Below are 19,710 nucleotides of genomic sequence, written 5' to 3'. Positions count from 1 at the left end.
TCCCTGCTGCCCCAGGACCTGCCAGCCGTGCTTATCGACCTCCCCTGCCTGATGCAACCCAGGTTTTATGTTCCTCAGGCTTGAACTTTGCACTTTGCTTTCACCCAGCCCTGGCTGAGCTGCCATAAAAGAAAAGTCCAGGCTGGCAAAGCAGAGTCCAGTGCTGATTCCAGCTGTGCCTGGATCTGCTCATGGATCCAGCTCATGGGTTACAGTTCCCTCTTCCAGGATTGCCCTTTCCCGAGTGCATAAGTCCAGAAAAAAATCAATGTGTGTGACCAGGAAATGGGGCAGCTCATGACAGAGGGCCTGGATTTTACACAAGTGGGAATAATAACGTGGGTCAGTTCTTGGAAGTGAGGGAGAATCGAAGAATCATGGACTCCCAGACTGGTTTTTGTTGGAAGGGACCTTAAAGATCATCTCATCCCACCCCCTGCCATGGGCAGGGACACCTTCCAAGCCCCATCCAACCTGGCCCTGAACACCCTGAGCATCTTGAAGGAAGGCGGATCCTTGGTTGGTTTTGTATTTCTGTCTTATTCCTGGTGATCCAAACATCAGGACAGGGATTTAGGAGTGGGACAAAAGTCCTGAGAAGAGAATCTTTTAAAGCTCCATGTTTTTCTGAATATGCAGGGCTGGTGCCTGTGAAGTGCCACATGCAGGTGCAGTTGTGTGGTTGGGAACAATAAAAATAAAATCCTTAATCTCTGTCCCGCTGCTGGTTTTACACCTGCGTGTAACCTACACTCTGAGGGGAGGGAAGAGCTTCAGATATGAGTAGTTTGAAATGAGGTTCCTGGAACAAGTTATAGGCTGAAATATTACAGGTTTTTTACTGGGTTTTTTTAAGGAAATACTTGGGCAGTTTTTTGCAAAGTGAACTTGATGATCTTAGAGGACTTTTCCGACCTTAAGGCTTCTAAAATTGAGTTAAAATAGGAAGACTTTTGGGGTAAAAGCATCTATATTTCTTTGGGTGAGGATATTCTCTGTTAGGTTTTTACGTAATCCTGCATTAATGGCAAGGGAGTTGGGATTTATGTGCCTAATTTCAGATGTCTGGAAGTTGTCAGGGTCTCAGCTGGGCACCAAGTTTCAAGGAAGGGGCATGTCCAGGCTGCAGTGGCACCACTTGTGTTGTGCTGGGTGTTCTTGGGGTGCTTCATCCCCTGCCTGTCCTGTCCTTACCTGTCCTTCCTGGCTGATCCAAGGACATCCTGGGCAACCAAGAGTGAGCTGCCTCCACCTGCATTTTATCTGATGGCTGATGGTTTCAGTTTCTATTCTTGTGGCTCAAAACAACCTTCTGTTGCTCAGTTCTGGATTTTCCATAAGCTTCCCAACCTCCTGGCACTCAGTCACAGTTATCCCCTCTGCTCAGGTGGTGCAGAGCAGTGGTTTTCCATGTTCCTGGAGGTTTGGATCCCTGTGTGGGTTTGCTATGTGTGGAATTCAGCTGAGGAGCAGCATTTCGGTTGCTATGGGCCATTACCCAGCCCAGAGGTGGGTTTGGGAAAAGCACAGTGCCCCTGGAGAGCTTGGTGGGAGGCCTCTGCCCCAGGCTAAACAAATAGTTCTGATTCACATGCTAAGAAAATAAAACAAAGCACCAGCAAGCCTCCCAAAACCCAGGGAGGGAACATTACAAAAGATTCATGAGGAAAAAAATAAGCCCAAGATGATAGGAAAGGAAATGGGCCTGATTTGGGAATGAATCAAAATGTTCTTCAGAGTGAAGCCCATAAAAGTGCTTCCTCTTAATGGCAGAGAATTAACCAGTTAACAAGCCCTCAGAGATGCAATAAAGCTTTCAAAGCAGCTGAGAGATGCTCAGGAATGAGTTGAATGAATTCCTTCAGCTGCTGTGGTGATGAGATGTGCTGGGTCCCCTTCGGTGAGCCTTTTGCACTTTGCTTCCTGAAACTGCCTGATATTGGAGACAGCAAAGGGAGGGAAGGAGGGAAAGGTGATTGATTTTGGGATGGGACACATGTGCAGTGCTCCACTGAAGAGGTGGATGTTCGAAGGCAGCACTGGCAGTGGATTTTAGCCACCTGCACTCAGTGACTTCACTGCAGGGAGGTTTTCAGGAGCCAGTGGCTGAAGGCCCCGTGTCTCAGCAAAGGAATAAAACCACCCCGAGGATCAGAGGTTTTTGTTGCCTGCCTGGGAAGGTGGCACTGCAGAGACTGTGAGCTGGGCTGGGTAACCACGGGCACCAGTGGTTCCCTGAGCACATGGGGCTGGAGGAAGAACTGAGTGTTACCCTGTTCCCTCCTCATCCCTTTCCCAAAGTGACCTGGTGGTTGTCAGGACCCGGGTGCTGAGCTGGGGGGGCCTTGTGGCTGTTAATGCAGCCCACGTGTGTCATCAGTCTGGGTGCTGTAATTGCAGGAAACCACAGTAATTCACTGACATTAATAGAACTGCAATGTTGCTGTTACTACATCCTAGAAGAGGAAATCTCCCTCGGTTCCCTACTGTGATCCCTGTCTGGCTCCAATCTGGGATGTGGTCTGGGATCTAGGAGCCAAACTCAGCTCCTGAATGCTGAGGAGTTCCCCTGCAGCAGGGGAGGGATTTATGGAGCAGATGGAAACAGGGACTCAACCAAACCAGTCCCAGCTGCTGTAGGGGATGGTCTTGGCACACCTGACATTCACAAAATTAAGTCTTAGCTTGTGCTGTCATCCTGCCTCCATATGTGTGTATATCCATCTATAACAATGTGTATTTAGCTAAAGGGCTTGGGATTCAAAGGGCAGAGGGATGTTAAACACACATCCAATTGTCAGGTGTCAGCTTTGTTTAAAAATCTGAAAAACCAAGTCACCACCCCAGCAAAGGACCCTCAGGTGCAATTACAGCCCTCCTTGGATCTCAGTCCCTTCTCCCACTGTGCAGAATTCCCCCAGAATATCCATGATATATTTAGTGTAAAGAATACATCATCTTGGTAACCTGATCAGGAGATGCTGGGAACAAGCCTGCTGGGATTTTTTCTGGATATACTAGTTATTCTAACTGTGCTCAGGCTCCTCCCTGACAGAAGAGTACTTTAGGGAGGGTACTGGTGCTCCAGCCCTCCCCTTCCCTCCTGTCCTGCCCCACATCATCACCCCAGGCTGCTGCTGGGCTGAGCTGCTCCATAAGTGCTGTTGTCCCGTGCTATGTGTTGGCACAGCTAAATAAACTCCAGGAGGGGGCACACAAAGAGCTCACTCCCGTGGCCAGGCCTTCCTTCAGGAAGCACAGGCAGGTGTTCCAGCTGTGCCCATGGTGGGCAGGTACACAGGAGAGCTGATCATGTGTGTGAGTGTTGCCCTTCCCTGCTGGGAACTTGGGCAGGCAGGGAATGTGCTATTCATTTATTTGCTCCTTTTGTTTTTTTAATTTGCTTCTTGGTTTATTTACTTCTTGATTTATTTGCCTATTTATTTATTTCTTATTTCTTTATTTATTTCAATGTGTTCTACTAATTTCAAGGAGACCCCTGCTGAGGTTCCAGTATGGACCACTGTGGTGTTTGGGATTTGCAGCGTTAGCAGATCTTGTCACAACAGTTGAAAACTTGGGGAAATTCCTTTGCCCAATCCTGTGGGACTCCTGCATCCAGGCAGTTGGAAATGCCAGCAGCTGTGGTCCTACTCAGGGCCCAGCAGTGCCAAGGTTCTGTCTTCTGACATTTCCTTGCACTTACAGGGACATCAGAACGTGGTTTTTCTTCCCAAAACAAGCAGCCCTTGGTTTCCAAAGCTCTTTGCTCAAAGTACAAGGCCTCTGCTTGCCCCAGAGTGTACACCTGGCTTTGGTAAATAGTGGGAGATGCTGTAAATGCCTGGGAATGTAACCCTAGAGCCTGACTCGTTAGGTCTGGCTGTCTCTTGGTGTCTTGGAATATCCCAGGTCCAGGGCCTAATCTGCTCCAGCTGAGCCTGTGTGACTGACAGGATTTACAGGGTTCAGTCCCTCCTGTGCTCAAGGGCAGGCATGCCCTTATCCTGGGATACACCTGCTGATTTCCAGGGAACCCCCTCAGAGGAGTCTGTTCTCCAGCTGTGAGGGTTTCTGCTGGCAGGGCAGCAGGGAAGGGGCTGGGGGAGCTGCAGCCCCCTGTGCAGCAGCAGCGGGCAGAGCTGATGGCAGATGGCATTTGCTGCCTGATCTGAGGGGATTTGCCACATGACCTATTCAGAATGTGTGTCACAGGGAGAATTGATCAGACCTGGCATCTCATGTACAAGTAAATCTACATCAGCAGAGGAGCTGTGGCTGAAAGGTGGCTGGCACAGGGATGCCCAGGGATCCCAGCTCTCTCCGTGAGGATTTGCTGATGCTCACAAGAGCTCTCTCCCGATTTTCTCTCCGTGTTTTAAAAGAGTTTTATATCTCTTTTATAAATCCAGTGATTTGCTCCTCCTTAAGCTCCCTGGGATGGACACACAGCTCCAGCAGTGGCTGTGCATGAGGCTGGGAAGCCAGCTGGAAGGAATCAGTTGGTGAAGCGGCTGGAATATTAACTTGGCACCTAATTATGTCCTCTGGGCTGATTTTTCCATTCTGTCATGCCCTGCTCTGTCTGCACTTTCTATGAGTGTAGGATATTGTGGAGCTCTCTGCAGCCACACTCCAGCACACACTGGGAAGGAAATTATCAGTTGTAAAGACTCTCCTGGCTGTGGTGCCAGAAGTAGCATCTCCCTGATGTTTATGTTTGCTGAAACCAAGCAGCTGAGGTTAATCCTGTATAGATTTAAAAGACAGTATTTATTCAATTTTATAGCTCTTCTTGGATGGTATTTAACACCATGGGAATAGTGATGGGACCTGTGCTGTCTCTGCTCAAGCAGAATTGAATTTTTCAATCTGATTTGTGTCCTGGCATTGCTTTATAAAAATAAACACCTCTGACCAGTTTCCACACCAGCTCCTGAAGTAAAATTTCTTACAGGCTTTCTCCTCTAAGGAAGAAGTAAATCCATGGCCCAGCTGGGGGTGGTTTATGACACCTGGCAAGACCACAGCCCGAACTGCTCAATTAACCAATACCTCCTGTTCTTCAGTCCCCCAGGTGCTCAAGAGCTGCACGGAGTTCATCGAGAAGCACGGCATCGTGGATGGGATCTACCGCCTGTCCGGGATCGCCTCCAACATCCAGAAACTCCGGTAAGGGCTGGGGACACCTGAGTGCTGGGCAGGGCCCAGGCTGTGCTTCCAGGAGTACGTTCCCTTTGCAGAAAGCTTCCCTTCAGGATGAAATATCAGGATCATGTGCTGTCGTGTTTCATTCCTGTTCCTTCTCGCTCCTGGAGCCCTTTGCTCGCTCCCTGTGCTGCCTTGGACTCCTGGTTGATTAGCAGTTATTTGGGAATGTGCAGAGGAAATGTGCCTGATCCTTGGGGGTGGCATTGCTGTGCTGTGCAGGGAGAGGCCAGGTGTGTGTCCTGCAGGTTAGGAGCTGTTCCCATCTCAGTAAACTCTCTTTATCTCTTTGTGAGGCAGTTTTTCCTCCTGCCGTTTTGTGTGGAATGTTCTGTTGTGGAGGGACTGAGAGTGCCAAGTGGGATGTGACTAATTCCAGCACTGATCCTGACAAAGGCAGCACAGGAGGATTTTCCATATGCAGAATATCCTTTTTGAACCAGCTCTTCCCCAGCTTAGTGGGCAGGTTGGAGCTGGGACAGTGACTGTACAAACCCCTGGATGGATGGGTTTATTCTGGTTCAGATTAATCCTGTTTCTCATTGCAGCAAGTCTCATTTAAAGAATGCTCCTGAGGGGTTTTTATGCAGGATCCAAAGGCTCCCACTGGAGCTGTGGCCCACAGCAGTCCTGGCTGAATAAAACATTTGCCATTGCTTCAGTCACATCCTCCCTTTAATTCCCCATTTTGACTTGTGCTGGACCATCCTAATCTCTACCTTAGTCCATTTTCCCCCTTTTTGTTGCCAATACCATTTTCTCCTTCACTGTGTATCAAAGGTGGGATTTAAACCATTTAAAAATGGTTTTCTAAGACTTCAATGGCTTCATTCCCTGGTACAGTGCAGAGACTGAAATGACAGCCTGTTTTCCAGTTTTCTGAGATGTTCCAAAGACAAAAGGAAGGGACTACATGGCATTTATTGACACTACGCCTGTTCATCTAAGTCACTGCAGATTTCCAGTGTTTGATTAAGGCAGGACTCACTGTGTTGCTTTAGTTCCCAGCTGTATAAACAGGGCATTGGGCTCATTTCAGAGCTAGAGCTGCAGTGTCCTTATAAATGAATCACTGTGCTAAGGTTTCACACAGAAGAGTTGGATCTCCTGGATTTAAAAACCTTGTAGGGGTGGGCTGGGGCTGTCCCTGCCCTCCCTTCTGAGCTTTAATGTGGAGCCAAGTGCAGGGCAGAAGTTTCTGTCCCAAGTATGAGGAAGGGGTGAGTCAGTGCCTGTGGTGTGGTGTGTGCTGGACACCAGGGGCTGTGGCTGCAGGGGGGAAGGCAGTGTCAGTGGGCAAGGCAGGGACCTTCCTTCCCTTCTGTGCTGCCTTGGGGATGAGGAGCAGGGGGGGACTGTTCACCCTCTCCTTCCCCTCGGCCTGGCAGAGTGAGGGCTTCCCACACACAGTGTCCATGTCTAGGGATGGAAGGAGCTCATCCTGATGCTGAGGGATCAGTTCCTAGCACTCCTGGTGCCCTGGGCACGGGGACAGGCAGGTTCTGCTCCGTGGGCAGGGCAGGCTCAGTGCTGGAGCTGTGCTGAGGGGCTCTGTCACCCTCGGGGTCACAAACTGCCTGCTTTGGGTGGAGGAGAGGCCAGGGGTGTTTGCACCAAGCCCAGACACAGCTGTGGGGGCAGTGCAGGCAGGATCAGCCCTTCTGATCCTGAAGACCCTCGCAGGGACCCCGAGGTCCAGCAGGACCAGCCGAGCTCCCCCAGCCCCCAGGCCTGACTCACCACACTCATCCCTGCAGATCTGGCCTAATTGGAAACAGCACTTTCCATGCACGTATTCCAGCCCTTGGCCTTCTGAGCTCAGCTTTTATTTCGTAAATGGTTGTGATTTTGGTTTTTTTCCCTCTCTCTGAAAACCAAAGGAGTGCTCAGGGATGTTCTTCATGTGGTTCCTGGCTCTCCTCACCCCGTGGCAGAGGCAGGCTCGGCTCACCAGTTTGTCCCCCAGGAATTCTGCACACGCTGGTTTCCATGTGCTGCCCGTGGCACTGCTGCTGGCATGGCTCTATCATTGCAATTCCCAGACCTTTGAAATGCAGAGGGACAGCTTTCATCAGATCTGTGGGCAATCCCAGGCACAGCCCTTGGGAGTTTAACAGATTGTCCTTGGGGTCTTGGAAAGCTTTCTCTGAAGCCTTTGTGAAAAGCCCTGATGCAGCAAAAGGGGTTGCAGCCAATTGTTTGTAAAACTCACTGAAAATGCCTTATTAGAAAAAAAATAAAGTCTGATTTTTGGAAAAATCCCCTGTAGCAACCCCAAAGCCGTGGGTCACGTGGCTTTGGTGACTAAGGATTTATTTTTTCCTGTAAACCAGGAAACCCTTGCTTTGCTTGACTGTAATTTGCTGGGTTTGATTTCATTGCTCCTTCTCAAACTCCTTGGCCCATCTCTTGTTTCCAGCCACGAGTTTGACTCGGAGCAGATTCCCGACCTGACCAAGGACATTTACATCCAGGACATCCACTGTGTGGGCTCCCTGTGCAAGCTGTACTTCCGAGAGCTCCCCAACCCCCTGCTCACCTACCAGCTCTACGAGAAGTTCTCAGTAAGTATGAGACAAATGGGAGCCACTTCCCACCCCAGTGGGACTTCAGAGGAACACTGAAAGGACCCACAGCAAGGTGAACCTGCTTCCACACACCCTCCTCTGTTTACTTTTGCTTAATTTGAGGTTTTTAGAGCAATCTGAAGAGCACATCTCCAAAACCACCAGCCTGACAGCACCTGGTCTGTGCTGCCCACACGCCAGATTCCCCTCCTGCCATTCCAGAAGGAAGTGCCCAGAGTTTGAGGTGCCTTTCCTGTTCCCCCTTAGGTCACTCACAAGTGCCTTTGTCCCCTGTGCCTCAGTGTATTGATTCCCCTTCCCCAGCAGAACGTTACTGGGGGACCCCAGCCATGAATTCCTGATGCTTTACTGTTCCCAGTGATTTCTTGAGATTAGAAGCAAACAGTGCTTGGAGCTGCACAGCCTCTGCAAGGAATTGCTCTGTACAGTGAAGCTCTAAAGTGTCCCAGACCGTGATTTCCTTGGCCTTCCTCACATGATCCATGTGCTGCTCTGTCCCCAGGACAGACCCCTCACCCAAGGGAGGGAAGAGCAGCAAAATCCACCTCACTGCTGAAGGACTGTTCACTGGCCATGTGGTGCCAGGGGCAGGTTTTCAGCTTTCCTTGCAGCTCAGTCCCTCCCTGCCTCGTTCCAGGATGCTGTGTCTGCTGCTACGGATGAGGAGAGGCTGGTGAAGATCCACGATGTGATCCAGCAGCTGCCCCCTCCCCACTACAGGTGAGGGCCATTCCTTTGCTGGAATTTCGGGACAGAAATAACAGGATTCCAGTTTCCCTCTCAAGATGTGTTTCTGCATATTGAAACTGCTGTATAAAGTTGATTTTGTATTTTAATCAGCTCCTTATCAAACACTACATTCTGTACATGGTCTTACTTGACTTCCTTGGAAAGTCTGTACAGGAGAGAAATACAACCTTGGTATGTCAGAGGTGGCTGATAAAAAAAAATAGTTTTATTGCTGGGAGGGCACAAAACCAGCTCTAGGAATGATACTTTAAAAAAGTGAAATATTTCAAAAAAATGAATATATTTTGTCTCCAGTTTCCCTCTCCCAGTAATAATAGTAACTAGCAAATAGTAACAGTTGTCTGTTAGAATAACTAATGTAAATTATTATATTAGTGTTATATATTAGAATAACATAATAGGGTGTTTAAAAATCACCAGTTACAGTGCTATATTCAAGCTAATTAGTATTAATAGTAATTTGTGCTATATGGTAATGAGTCTTAACGAAGAATAACAACATTTTAACAGTCTTTAGTATTAAAATTTGTGGCAGGGTATGGTAAAAAGGCATCAGACAAATTGCTGTGGTGATTGGTTTTAATAACCGCATATAATACTGTCTGTTAATGAGCCTTTAATGTTAGTAACTATTGGTAACTAATACTGCATTATAATTACAATTGATTATTGTAATATATGTTAATTTGCAGGACTAGTTAGAATTCTGTACCCTCAGTGCTATAGGTGGCCAGTTGTAACACATAAAAATAGGTATTGAGAACTATTTAAAATAATAAATAATTATAAATTTTTATAATAATTGATGCTAATAAATATTTACATTTCAATTCTTGTGATGTATGGTGATTAGCTGGACAAGTGCAATGCTGCACCTGAGTGCTATAAATAACTAATTATAATGGTTAACTAGATTTAACTAATTGTTATAAGCTGCAGTTGTGTGCTGCTTGCTCATTAAATAACATGGGCTAGTTAGTGGAACAGCTGGTACTTTTAGTAACTAATTACAATATTTTATTTGTGTTAATTAAGGGGGCAGGGCCTTCTCAAAAATAAACTAATCTCCTTTGGTTCGGTTTCTCTGGAGCATTCCACCTTTTCCCTAAAATGACTTTTCCTTTATGGGCTGGTTAAAGTGGGTGCTGATCCGTGTCTCAGTCCTGGAGAGGAAGCCCAGCCAAGCCCTGGCAGTGGGATGCTGGAGGTGCACAGGGCTCTTCCCTCCTTTCCTCAGTTTGCTTCAGAAAAGGAAAAAACATGTTCTTATTGTGCTGCTCAGCGAGGAGAAGTTGCAGGCAGGAGATGTCAGCTTTTTTCCCAGCCAGACCCATCTGTCTTCACTTCCAGTCCTTGTCCATTTGTGGAATTTTGAGCCCCTCTGCTCCATCTCCCCTCCCAAAACCAGAGATACAGACACAGCCAGGGCTGTTGCCAAGCCCTGGCACTGAGGAGGATGGATCAGCATTTTCATTGCCACCTCCTGCTCCCTCCTCCCCAGGGGGTACAACAGTGTTTCATTAATATATAAAAAGGCATTTTCTGTGAAAACAAGCCTCTGGAGTTTAACCTTGTGTCTGCCTCATGGACCTCTAACAAACCTGCAGCCAGTAACTTTATCAGTAGAACTCAGGGACAGTTTGCTGGTTTTCAATGTCCTGGGGTGTCTAAATCACTATTCCCCCTCTTCCCAGGACTGGCATTCCACATCCTTCCCCCTGAGAAGCTCCTCAGGGCTGTCACACGCCTGCAAAGAGGATATTTTGGGGACTGTCATTGCCTTCAGCCTGGACAGATGAGGGGGGACTCCCCTCAGCCCACCCCGGGTCACTGTTTGCTGCAGACACTCCCCATGGGCTCAGGGGAGGGAGTTCAGCGTTTCTTTCTGGGAGCTGTCAAACCAAAAGGAAATAATGAGCTGGGTTTGCTCTGGGATCACAGCCTGGCTTTGCTCAGTGGTGCTGAACATTTGCCTCTCTCCCGTTTTCCAGGACACTGGAGTTCCTAATGAGGCACTTGGCTCGTCTGGCTGATTACTGCTCCATCACAAACATGCACACCAAGAACCTGGCCATTGTCTGGGCTCCCAACCTCCTCAGGTACCCTGGGCTTTTCCCATTTCACTGCAGAGAAGGCTTTATGTTTATAAAAACCAGACAGATAGCTCTTCTCTGGAAAATACTGACTTCCAGCAGCTAGAAAGAGCTTTTCCTTTCTTCATCCAATGTGCTTCTTCTCCTGTAAAATATGGGAAAATACTCTAAGCAGGATTTAAGACCCAACTGGCACGTTCCTGAGCTAGTGATGTAAAACAGCCCCTGCTGTTGTCAGCGGGACCACCCCAAAAACATCCTGGTATATTCTGTTTCACACGACCCAGTCCCACTGACTGCAGCTCAGTCAGTAGTGGCAAGGAAGAATTCCCTCAACCCTCTTCTCTAGAGGATAATTTCCCCTCTCCTGGTTGGATGAGATGAGTGTGTCCTTGATTATCCTAGGAAATTTCTTCAGTGGCATCACTGATTTCCCACTGCAGAAGTCTCTAGAGTCTAATTTAACAGCTTGTGGCTGCAAGAATTCAAACTTACAGAAATAATCTTGGATAAATCTGTCCCCTAAAATTTGTTTTGAATGTGCATAATAGGGTAGTTTAAAATTAATGGTGTTATTTAAAAATTTTACTTTAAAAGAAAAAAATAATGTCACTCTGCTCTCTATTCTATTGATTTCTGAGCTGCTTTTGTTACCAACCTGGGAAATCTGAGTGTGCAGTTCACATAAGATCTCAGTTTGGGTTGGGAGGGACCTTAAAGCTCATCCAGTCCCACCCCCTGCCATGGGCAGGGACACCTTCCACTAGCCCAGGTTGCTCCAAGCCCCGTCCAATGTGGCATTGAACACTTCCAGTTCATGCAGGTGAGCTGTTCTCCCCTTTCTGGCAATTCACCCCCAGGCAGTCAAGTGATCTCAGGTCTGAGATTGCTTTGGTGAATCTTGGGGCACTTTCTGATCAGATCAGTTGGAGACATTTCCCTGCTCGACTGAAAATCCCATTAGAGGCCACAGTGAGGTTTGTGCAATGGCATTGAACTGTGCCAGCCATGGTACCTGGCAGTTAACAAAAAGCTCCCCATTTGGGCTATTCAGTTTATTTACCTCGAGCCAGACCTGCCTCACACCCGTTTCCCTTCTAGTCCAGCTTTCCTTTTGCCATTTAGTAAGACTTGCAGCTAAACTGAGACTCTGCCTTTAAATCCCTGCAGTCAGTGTGATCCTTTGTGTAGCACTGTGCTGGGATTTAATCCATGCCTGCCCCTGCAGCCTCGTCTGCCTGAGCACGGGCACAGCCCCTTGTCCAGGAGCAGCATCACCCCCTGGCTGTCCCTGGTTCATGTCTCTCCTTTCCCAGGTCCAAGCAGATCGAGTCAGCCTGTTTCAGTGGCACCGCTGCCTTCATGGAGGTGCGGATCCAGTCGGTGGTGGTGGAGTTCATCCTGAACCACGTGGATGTTCTGTTCAGCTCCAAGCTCAGCTCGGTCATCCGGGACGGGGCAGGTGCGTGTCCCCCTCCCTCCCTGCCCTGGAGCACACAAGGCACTCAGTGGATATCTGAGCCTCCTCTGCACATTTCAAATATGGGTTTTTCCTGACCTAGAGGACACATCTCCACATTTCCTGGGTTGTGATGTGAGAACCCAACAAATATGGCCTAGTTTTAGAAATTACTGTCAGTCCCTTTCTTAGAAGCCCAGGATGCCCCACAGGAGTGCACAGAGTAATGTTTGGCTGCTGCTTTTGTGTCCTACCACTGAGAAATTGCAAGGGATCAAAAAACTGTTGCCTGAAAAAATTGGTCAGGAGCCAAAAAATTACTCACCAGGCAACTATCGTAGAGGTAAGAGAATAGAGCAGTTTTAACAGAAGGCCTTCAACCACCACGGGGGTACAAAAACGCCCACACGTGTCCAGGGGGTTCCACAATTTAAGGTATTATCCCATCCAATCCCAGAGTTATCTGCCCCCCAGATCCTCCCCCTGGCATACCCCTCTGGAAATTGAGGTGGGGAGCTTGGGGACCCCTTCTTCCTTATCTTCCTCTTTGTCCCTTTATCTGCCCCCCCCCGCTCCCTCTGCTTTTTAAAGCCACCACCATCGATGCTCCTGCATACTTATCCATTTGAGCTCTCTGCATTTATCCAGGGACCTCCGAACACCAGTAGAAATTAAGGAATTAAAGCAAGCTCTCTGTATTCAGTAATGTTGATGCTAAGAAACTGTCTTGCTCTTACTAGGGGCTATTTTGCCATCTGCTGTGCTGGTTATTCCTTGCAGAAGCTCAACCTGTGTGGGTTCACAAGCAGGACTGACCAGCCATGAACTGCAACACGTTTGTGCCCAACCTGGGGCACCTGAGGCATATTCAGCCCTGGAACCTACAGTTCCCTTGAGTAACTTAAGACCATATCACTGTTCCATGAAAAAGGAGCAGAGTTACACCAGGAAGGAGGTTTCCTCTGTGTATTAGATCAACAAACAGGGCCACCACAAGCTGTTGCTGCTCCTAAGCAGCATTAAGGGTGCACCATCTGCCTTGACAACCTGCCCTGCCCGTGAGACACGCACAGCCCACACAGTCACCACCCCCTGGGCAGTGCAGAGAGCTGCTTTTCCACTGGATTTGCTGCTCCCCTCTTTTAAACAAGCCATGTTTCTACTTAGGACAGCAGAGTTGTCCAGCTTTTGTTCCTCCTGGAAGGGGATTCTAGGTCAGCAGGAGCCAGAGGTTAGTTTGGCTGAGCAGTGACAGCCCCCAGCAGGCTCTGCCAGGGGAAGATAAGCATGCTCAGAATCCCAGCCAGATGATTATCCAGGCTTAGAATGGACCATGTAAATTCAGCTAATTGTTTAATGACTTGGTCACTCACAATCAGTGGGCTTGGACACAAAACTGGCAGGGACAAGGGTTTGGTTATTTGGCATATTTAGCAGGAATACTGCACTCCAGCACGGCTTCAGGAGCCTCTGGGATCGAGCACAGCTCCTGCACCCACCTGTGAGGGGTGAAAGTGGTGCTACCAAGCCTGTCTTTAACCCACAGTTCACCCAGGACAGCATTTACAGCTCACACACACCCCAGGAGCCGTGGGAGTGGAACCAACCAGGATGTTCTGCGATGGCACATTCCCCCCACACCCCTGAACTCCTCTGGGAGCAACCCTGTAAACACTTGCACAATAAACAATGGCAAGCAAAGGACAGCTGCTGTGATCTCCTCTATGCTGAAGCTGACAGCAGCAGGAGGCAACAGCAACTACTTGCACAGAACTTTATATGTTCATCTCCCAAACCAGCCCAAGCTGTAAAAGGCCAAGGGCAGGACACAGAGCAGATTGTTTGCTCTGTGCATCTGCACAGTGGTTTGCAGAGCTTTGGTCACATATGGCATTTCCTGTTATACAAGAGGTGGAACCGGGGAATGACCCAGCCAGGCTTTGTACAAAGGAAAACCTTCTGTGCAGGCTTTTCTATACAGATGAAGCTGAAGTAAAGTATGTCACAAAGGTTTCTGATCTACCTGCTTCCCTCTGCCTTCATTTTTTAATACACCAAGCTACTCAGTGAAAGATTCTTTTTGTCACAAACATATCTCTGACCACATTTTGTCCACGTCTTTCAGTGGTTGGGATAACAAAGGTTTAGAAAAACACAGCACCTCCCTAGGCACACAGACTGAGCTTTGATCTCTGCACTGCTGTTTTCTGACTCTCCCTCTTGCCTGTGGTTTTTCCCTTGCAGGGCACAGCTCTTTGTCCCGGCCCAAGTCTCTGCTGGTGTCCTCTCCCTCCACAAAGCTGCTCACGCTGGAGGAGGCACAGGCTCGGACACAGGCCCAGATCAACTCTCCCATCGTGGCAGACAGCAAGTACATAGAAGTGGGAGAGGGCCCAGCAGCTTTGCAGGGCAAATTCCACACAGTCATAGACTTCCCATCCGAAAGGTAGGGACAAGTTTCTTCCCAGCACATGTTGTAACTGGTTTGTTTTGATTACAGCAAAAACTTGCTGATACTGACTGGTCACAAGTGAAATATTGTAGCTGTTTTTCCACCTGCTTTGGACTCTGTGAGGATTCAGCTTATTATAACAACGGGCTCGTGGGTTTAATTTATTTGTGCACCACTCCCTTCTTTCTAGCAGGGTTATCATTAAATGTATACATCCATGTTGTGTTGGTGCACAGAGATGACTGTACCAGTCACACAGAAGGAGGTGTAAACAGAGTGACCGCATGGAGACATAGGGGTGTTTCAGGACTAAGTGTCTGTAACATCTCCAGGTTGCAGTGGAGCAGTTGCACGGGCTTGATGACACTAGAAGTGGCAGTGGGAGGAGGTGAAGGTGATTTTACAGCACGAGTGAGGTGCCTCTATGGGTACCCTTTTTGGGTGCCTTTATGGCCGCACAGCTCCCCAGAGAGCTGGAAATCCGTCCCTCAGCTGCTGTGCTGCAGAGGCAGGAGCCTTTGCTCCCCTGCACTGCACCTGCATCCCAGAGTTGGGTGGAATTCATCCAGCAAGACTGCAGGGCTGAGCTGTAGGAATGAAAACACCCTCAGCTGTTGAGAAGAGGGAGTTTCTAAGCAGAAACCAGAGTGCTAATAACAAGCAACGAGTAGCAGGATTTAGATGCAGCTTCCCTCTCCAACTGTGTGCTCTGTTTGCTCCCCCAGAAAAAGGCCTCCCAGCAAGATGAAGAAGTCTCCAGTGGGCAGCTGGAGATCCTTCTTCAACCTGGGCAAATCCTCCTCTGTGTCCAAGCGCAAACTGCAGCGCAACCCCAGCGAGCCCTCGGAGATGAAAGCCATAGCCCTGGCAGGTGAGCTGCAGTCCCCTCCCAAAATCTGGGCTTGAACAGCACACATTCAGCGTGCTTTTATCTCCTTCTAGCGTCCAAGCCAGGCATGACACTCCAGGGAGCTGCTCTTTCCCGAATGGATCTCGGGCAGCTCCAGAGCCTGACAGAGCTCACACCTCTGTGGCTTTGGAATGACAATATGTGGGTGCTGCTCCAATAAGTCTCAGAATAATTCCTTCTGACACTCTGATTATAAAATGAGAGTACAGCTTTGGCTCCCTTTGCTGCTCCCAGAAGATTAGATTAGGGAAAGGCACCTTCCTACAAACACTCTCTCTACCAGTGTAATGAGAACACATCCGAGAACCCTTTGTAGCCACAGCCAGGATATGTGGGCTGAATCCTCAGCCTTTTCTATGTATAATTTTCTGCCTTTCTCCAAATTTAAAAATAGCAACAGTGTGTTTTTGAGGTAAAACACACCAGAAATCCCAAAACGTGGGCCAGTGAGAACTTTTATCCCATCTTCTCTCAGGTCCCGTTTTCAAATTATAACCCTCACACACCATAAATGCCCTTTGGAACTGTCTCCTTGGAGACTGAAGTTGTGCTTGTTCAGTGCCCATAAAACAAGTTGTGAAAATGTTATTTTCTTCCCCATTTTTGAGGGGGTTTCCTTGCTGGCAGGAGCCAGCCAATTACCACAGGTACATCCCGAGTCTGTAGGAGGATGATGTGGAGAGATGTTTCCTGACCTGTCACCTACAGCAGGTACAATTTGAGTGGGTCACCTTTCCCAGGACTCTAAAATGAGCATCAGAAACCCATCCCCAAAACAAAACTACTCTCAGGACACTGTTGCTGGAAACCTGAGTGTGTTTTTCCTGCCATCATTACACAACCAGATATAAAGCACTGTCACAACTCAGCCTTTCCCTGTGGATTCCTTCCCTCAGGTGGACGAGGAGACAGCGGGACCCTGCGCTCAGCTAAAAGTGAGGAGTCTCTCACCTCTCTGCACGCCGTGGATGGTAAGGCACAATCCCACCTGCACTTCTAATAAATGTCGATTAAAGAAGGCAGGCTGACATTCCTGGGCACAGATATGCCACAGGGCAGCTTTTCCACCCCTTCAGGGAAAGGTGGACTTGCTAATTAACAAAGCTGCCCAACACAGATGGGTGTCACAGAAATGCTCTTCATGCCTTTTCTTCCTTTTGAGGTAAAAAAACCAAACCTCTTGCTTTGGTGTAGCTGGCACTGCCTATGTTCCTGCCTTGCCACCTCCCCTTTCTATTCCAAGGTTGACAAGGCATCATCATGAAGGAAAATGCTCTCTGAGAAAGCCTTAGGCCTACAGCACATTTAAACTGGTTTTGCTTGTACACACAGCTTAGTTTCAACTAAATCAGACCTGGAACTGCTGTAAAAGAGTTTAAACAAACGTGATAAACAGTTACTGATGACAATGTCACTTCTGTGTGCAGGGCTCACCAGCTGAGCTTTAACACCCCCACCAGGCCCTGGCCTCCTGGACAGCAGGATTTTGTCCCTAACCCACAGGTATCTCCTCGTTCCCAGGTGAATCCAAACTGTTCCGGCCCCGAAGGCCCAGGTCCAGCAGCGATGCCCTCTCTGCTTCCTTCAATGGGGAGCTCCTGGGGAACATGAACCGCTGCAACTCCTATGACAACCTTCCCCATGATGACAGCGACGGGGACGAGGGGCTCATCCACGTCCCTGCCCTCATCTCCCCTCGCTCCTCCGAGGACGTCGACCTGAGCCCCCCGGACATTGGAGTCGCCAGCCTGGACTTTGACCCCATGTCCTTCCAGTGCAGCCCCCCCCAGGCAGAGTCCGAGTGCCTGGACAGCAGCACCTCCCTGCTGGAGTCAGTTGATATCAATAGGGACAAGCCAAGCCTGCTAAAGAAGGATTTAGAGTCGGGCAGCCAGTCCCAGACCCCAGGCAGTGCCACGAGCTCTGAGCCAGTCTCCCCTTTCCAGGAGAAGATGAGTCCCTTCTTTACACTGGACCTGAGCCCCACAGAGGAGCAGCCCTGCAAACCCCTCACCTTCTCACCCAAGACAGGCCGAAAACCCATCAAATCTCCACCACTGACTGCAGAGCCCACCTGCTTTGCCCTGCCCAGCCGTGGGCCAGAAGCCATTGGAGCAGTGCCCATCACATCCAGGAACTCCTCTGCTTCCAGCTGGAACAAAGGCATTGGCATCACTGAGATCACAAACAGGTCCCCAACCCAGATGTCCTTGCCCCTGAAAAGCAGTGAAACAGGAGCAGGGGAAGGAGCCCACCAAGAGCTGCAGCATTCCCAGCTAGTGGCTACTGGCAAGCCAGAGCTGCCAGAAGAAGGAGAGAGACCCATGCCAAGCAGTCAGACTAAGACTGTACCCACTGGACACACACAGCCAGGTACAGTGCATTTTCCTCCGTTCTTTCTTTAAGTTCCCGAGGGGACCTGCTCTCAGAACCGCCCTCCTCTGCGTGCCTTTTAGGAGAGGGGATTTGCCCATCAGTTCTGATCACGAGTGTCTTGCAGGGCTGTGCAGATCAATAGGGTCTTCACCTCTGCCTTCTCCCTACATCACACAAATCTCGGATAATTTTCCATAATGCTTTATATGCCACTTTTTTTTTCCCCATCCTGTCATGCGTGAAAGTCTCTAGCATGTCCTTCTCAATCATTTCAGCCAATTGACCATCTAAGGCTTTTCTTTTTTAAATTAAAAATCTGCCAACACTGGAAGAAGGGACCTTTTCGCCTAAAACCTTATGATCAAAATTGTTTAAGGGTATCTCAGTCTCTGCTACCTCCTCCCTACCTCTCTAGAAAGGCAAGAGGAGCCTTTAGACAATCTCTTGTGTTTTTTTCCTCTTTGTGATGAACTGCTGTGCCGTTGAGCAGCGTTTGCGTGTGAGACACAAGTGTTTCACCCCAGAAGGAACTGCCACTGTGAAAGCGTGGAGAGCATCTATTTTTTTATGATAGTCTTTAAGGTTAAGGTCACTCTCCTTATTGGGTAACATAAAATCACTCTCTCTCTCAATTTTCCCCCATTAGGAGCAGTTGCCCTCGACTCCCCCCAGGATCCTGTTCCCGTCAGTTCTGTGTCTCTTATCCCTCCTCCTCCTCCGAAAAACGCAGCGCGCATGCTGGCCCTAGCGTTAGCCGAGTCCGCACAGCAAGCATCCGCCCAGTCCCTCAAAAGGCCAGGAGATGCTCATGCTGAAAGCACAAATTATGGAGAGGCTGAAGCTGGCACAGCTCTAGAAAAGCTCCATCTCTCTGCTGGTGCTCCAGACAAGCTCCACCTGTACACCGGTCTGCCCGAGAACCGACTCCACTTCCAGACCGGTGCTCCCGTAGAGCAGGAATTCCAAGGTAGCGGCACAGCCGGGGAGCAGAACCACCCACCTGGTGCACCTGGAGGCCAGGACCCCCTGCCTCTCCACACGGGCATGCCTGGGGACATGCCTGGGAGCAGAGATGCAGAGCAGGAGCAGGCCAGCTTCCATCCTGGCAAGGCGGGGGACAGTGAACACTTCCCCGCGCACACAGGGGACTGGGAGCACACGGCCCACCACGCCCCAGAGCGGGAACCGCCCGCCCCAGAGCCGGCTGTGGACAGACCCCAGCTCCGGGCATGCCTATCTGGGGACAAGCTCCACACTCCCATCTGCACGACCGAGGACAAACTGCCATCTCCTCCCGTGGTCCCTGCCGGGGACAAAGGCGCCCCGGTGCCGTATTTAACCACCATCCCCAGCGCAGCCGCCGAGCCCTCGCAGGGGGATGGCACCGTCCCAGCCGTGCCACGCACAGCCACAGCCACCCAACCCACCCCGGCACAGAGGCAGGACCACCAGGCAGCGACGGGACAAGTGCCAGCAGCCTCCAGCAAAGCTCCGAGCAGCTCTGCTCAGGTACGTCCTGGTCCGGGCACAGCTGGGCTGTAACTGCAGGGGGGGAGCTCTGGGAAAGTCGGGCCCCCAACAAGGGGGGTTCACAGGTCACTGGAAGGGATGTGGGTACAACGCAGACACAGCCTTAGAGGAGATCCTGTGCTGCTTTCCTAAGTGGGCATCCCAGTATACCCAGTCTCCTTGGTTTAAAGGAGTGGTGACTGATGTGCTCAGAAACAGATTTTTGCATCCTCTGACAATATCCTTTTCCAACATCCTGTGTAGGATCTTGTCCAACTAGTGATAGCACAAGAGGGACATAGTCTTAGACCTTCCCTCATGCAGCTTAGATTGGACATTTCATGGAAAGAGTGACTAGAAGGTGG

General features: G+C 49.5%; 1 protein-coding gene across 1 annotated transcript in view; it reads left to right on the top strand.

Annotated features, from left to right (window-relative positions):
* The window catches only part of ARHGAP32 (Rho GTPase activating protein 32), a 183,308-nt gene that overhangs the window by 156,329 nt on the left and 7,269 nt on the right, over positions 1 to 19,710 (top strand). Inside the window, 10 exon segments of the mRNA XM_027655496.1 lie at positions 5,070 to 5,172; positions 7,628 to 7,772; positions 8,434 to 8,516; positions 10,538 to 10,645; positions 11,956 to 12,101; positions 14,343 to 14,544; positions 15,276 to 15,421; positions 16,357 to 16,431; positions 16,982 to 17,833; positions 18,483 to 19,345. Coding sequence (XP_027511297.1) covers positions 5,070 to 5,172; positions 7,628 to 7,772; positions 8,434 to 8,516; positions 10,538 to 10,645; positions 11,956 to 12,101; positions 14,343 to 14,544; positions 15,276 to 15,421; positions 16,357 to 16,431; positions 16,982 to 17,833; positions 18,483 to 19,345 — 2,723 coding nt within the window.

This window comes from Corapipo altera, unplaced genomic scaffold, assembly GCF_003945725.1.
Source record: "Corapipo altera isolate COAL_440 unplaced genomic scaffold, ASM394572v1 71, whole genome shotgun sequence".
Taxonomy (NCBI): domain Eukaryota; kingdom Metazoa; phylum Chordata; class Aves; order Passeriformes; family Pipridae; genus Corapipo; species Corapipo altera.
Note: the sequence above shows the minus strand (reverse complement) of the source record. Positions and strands in the feature narration are given on the sequence as shown.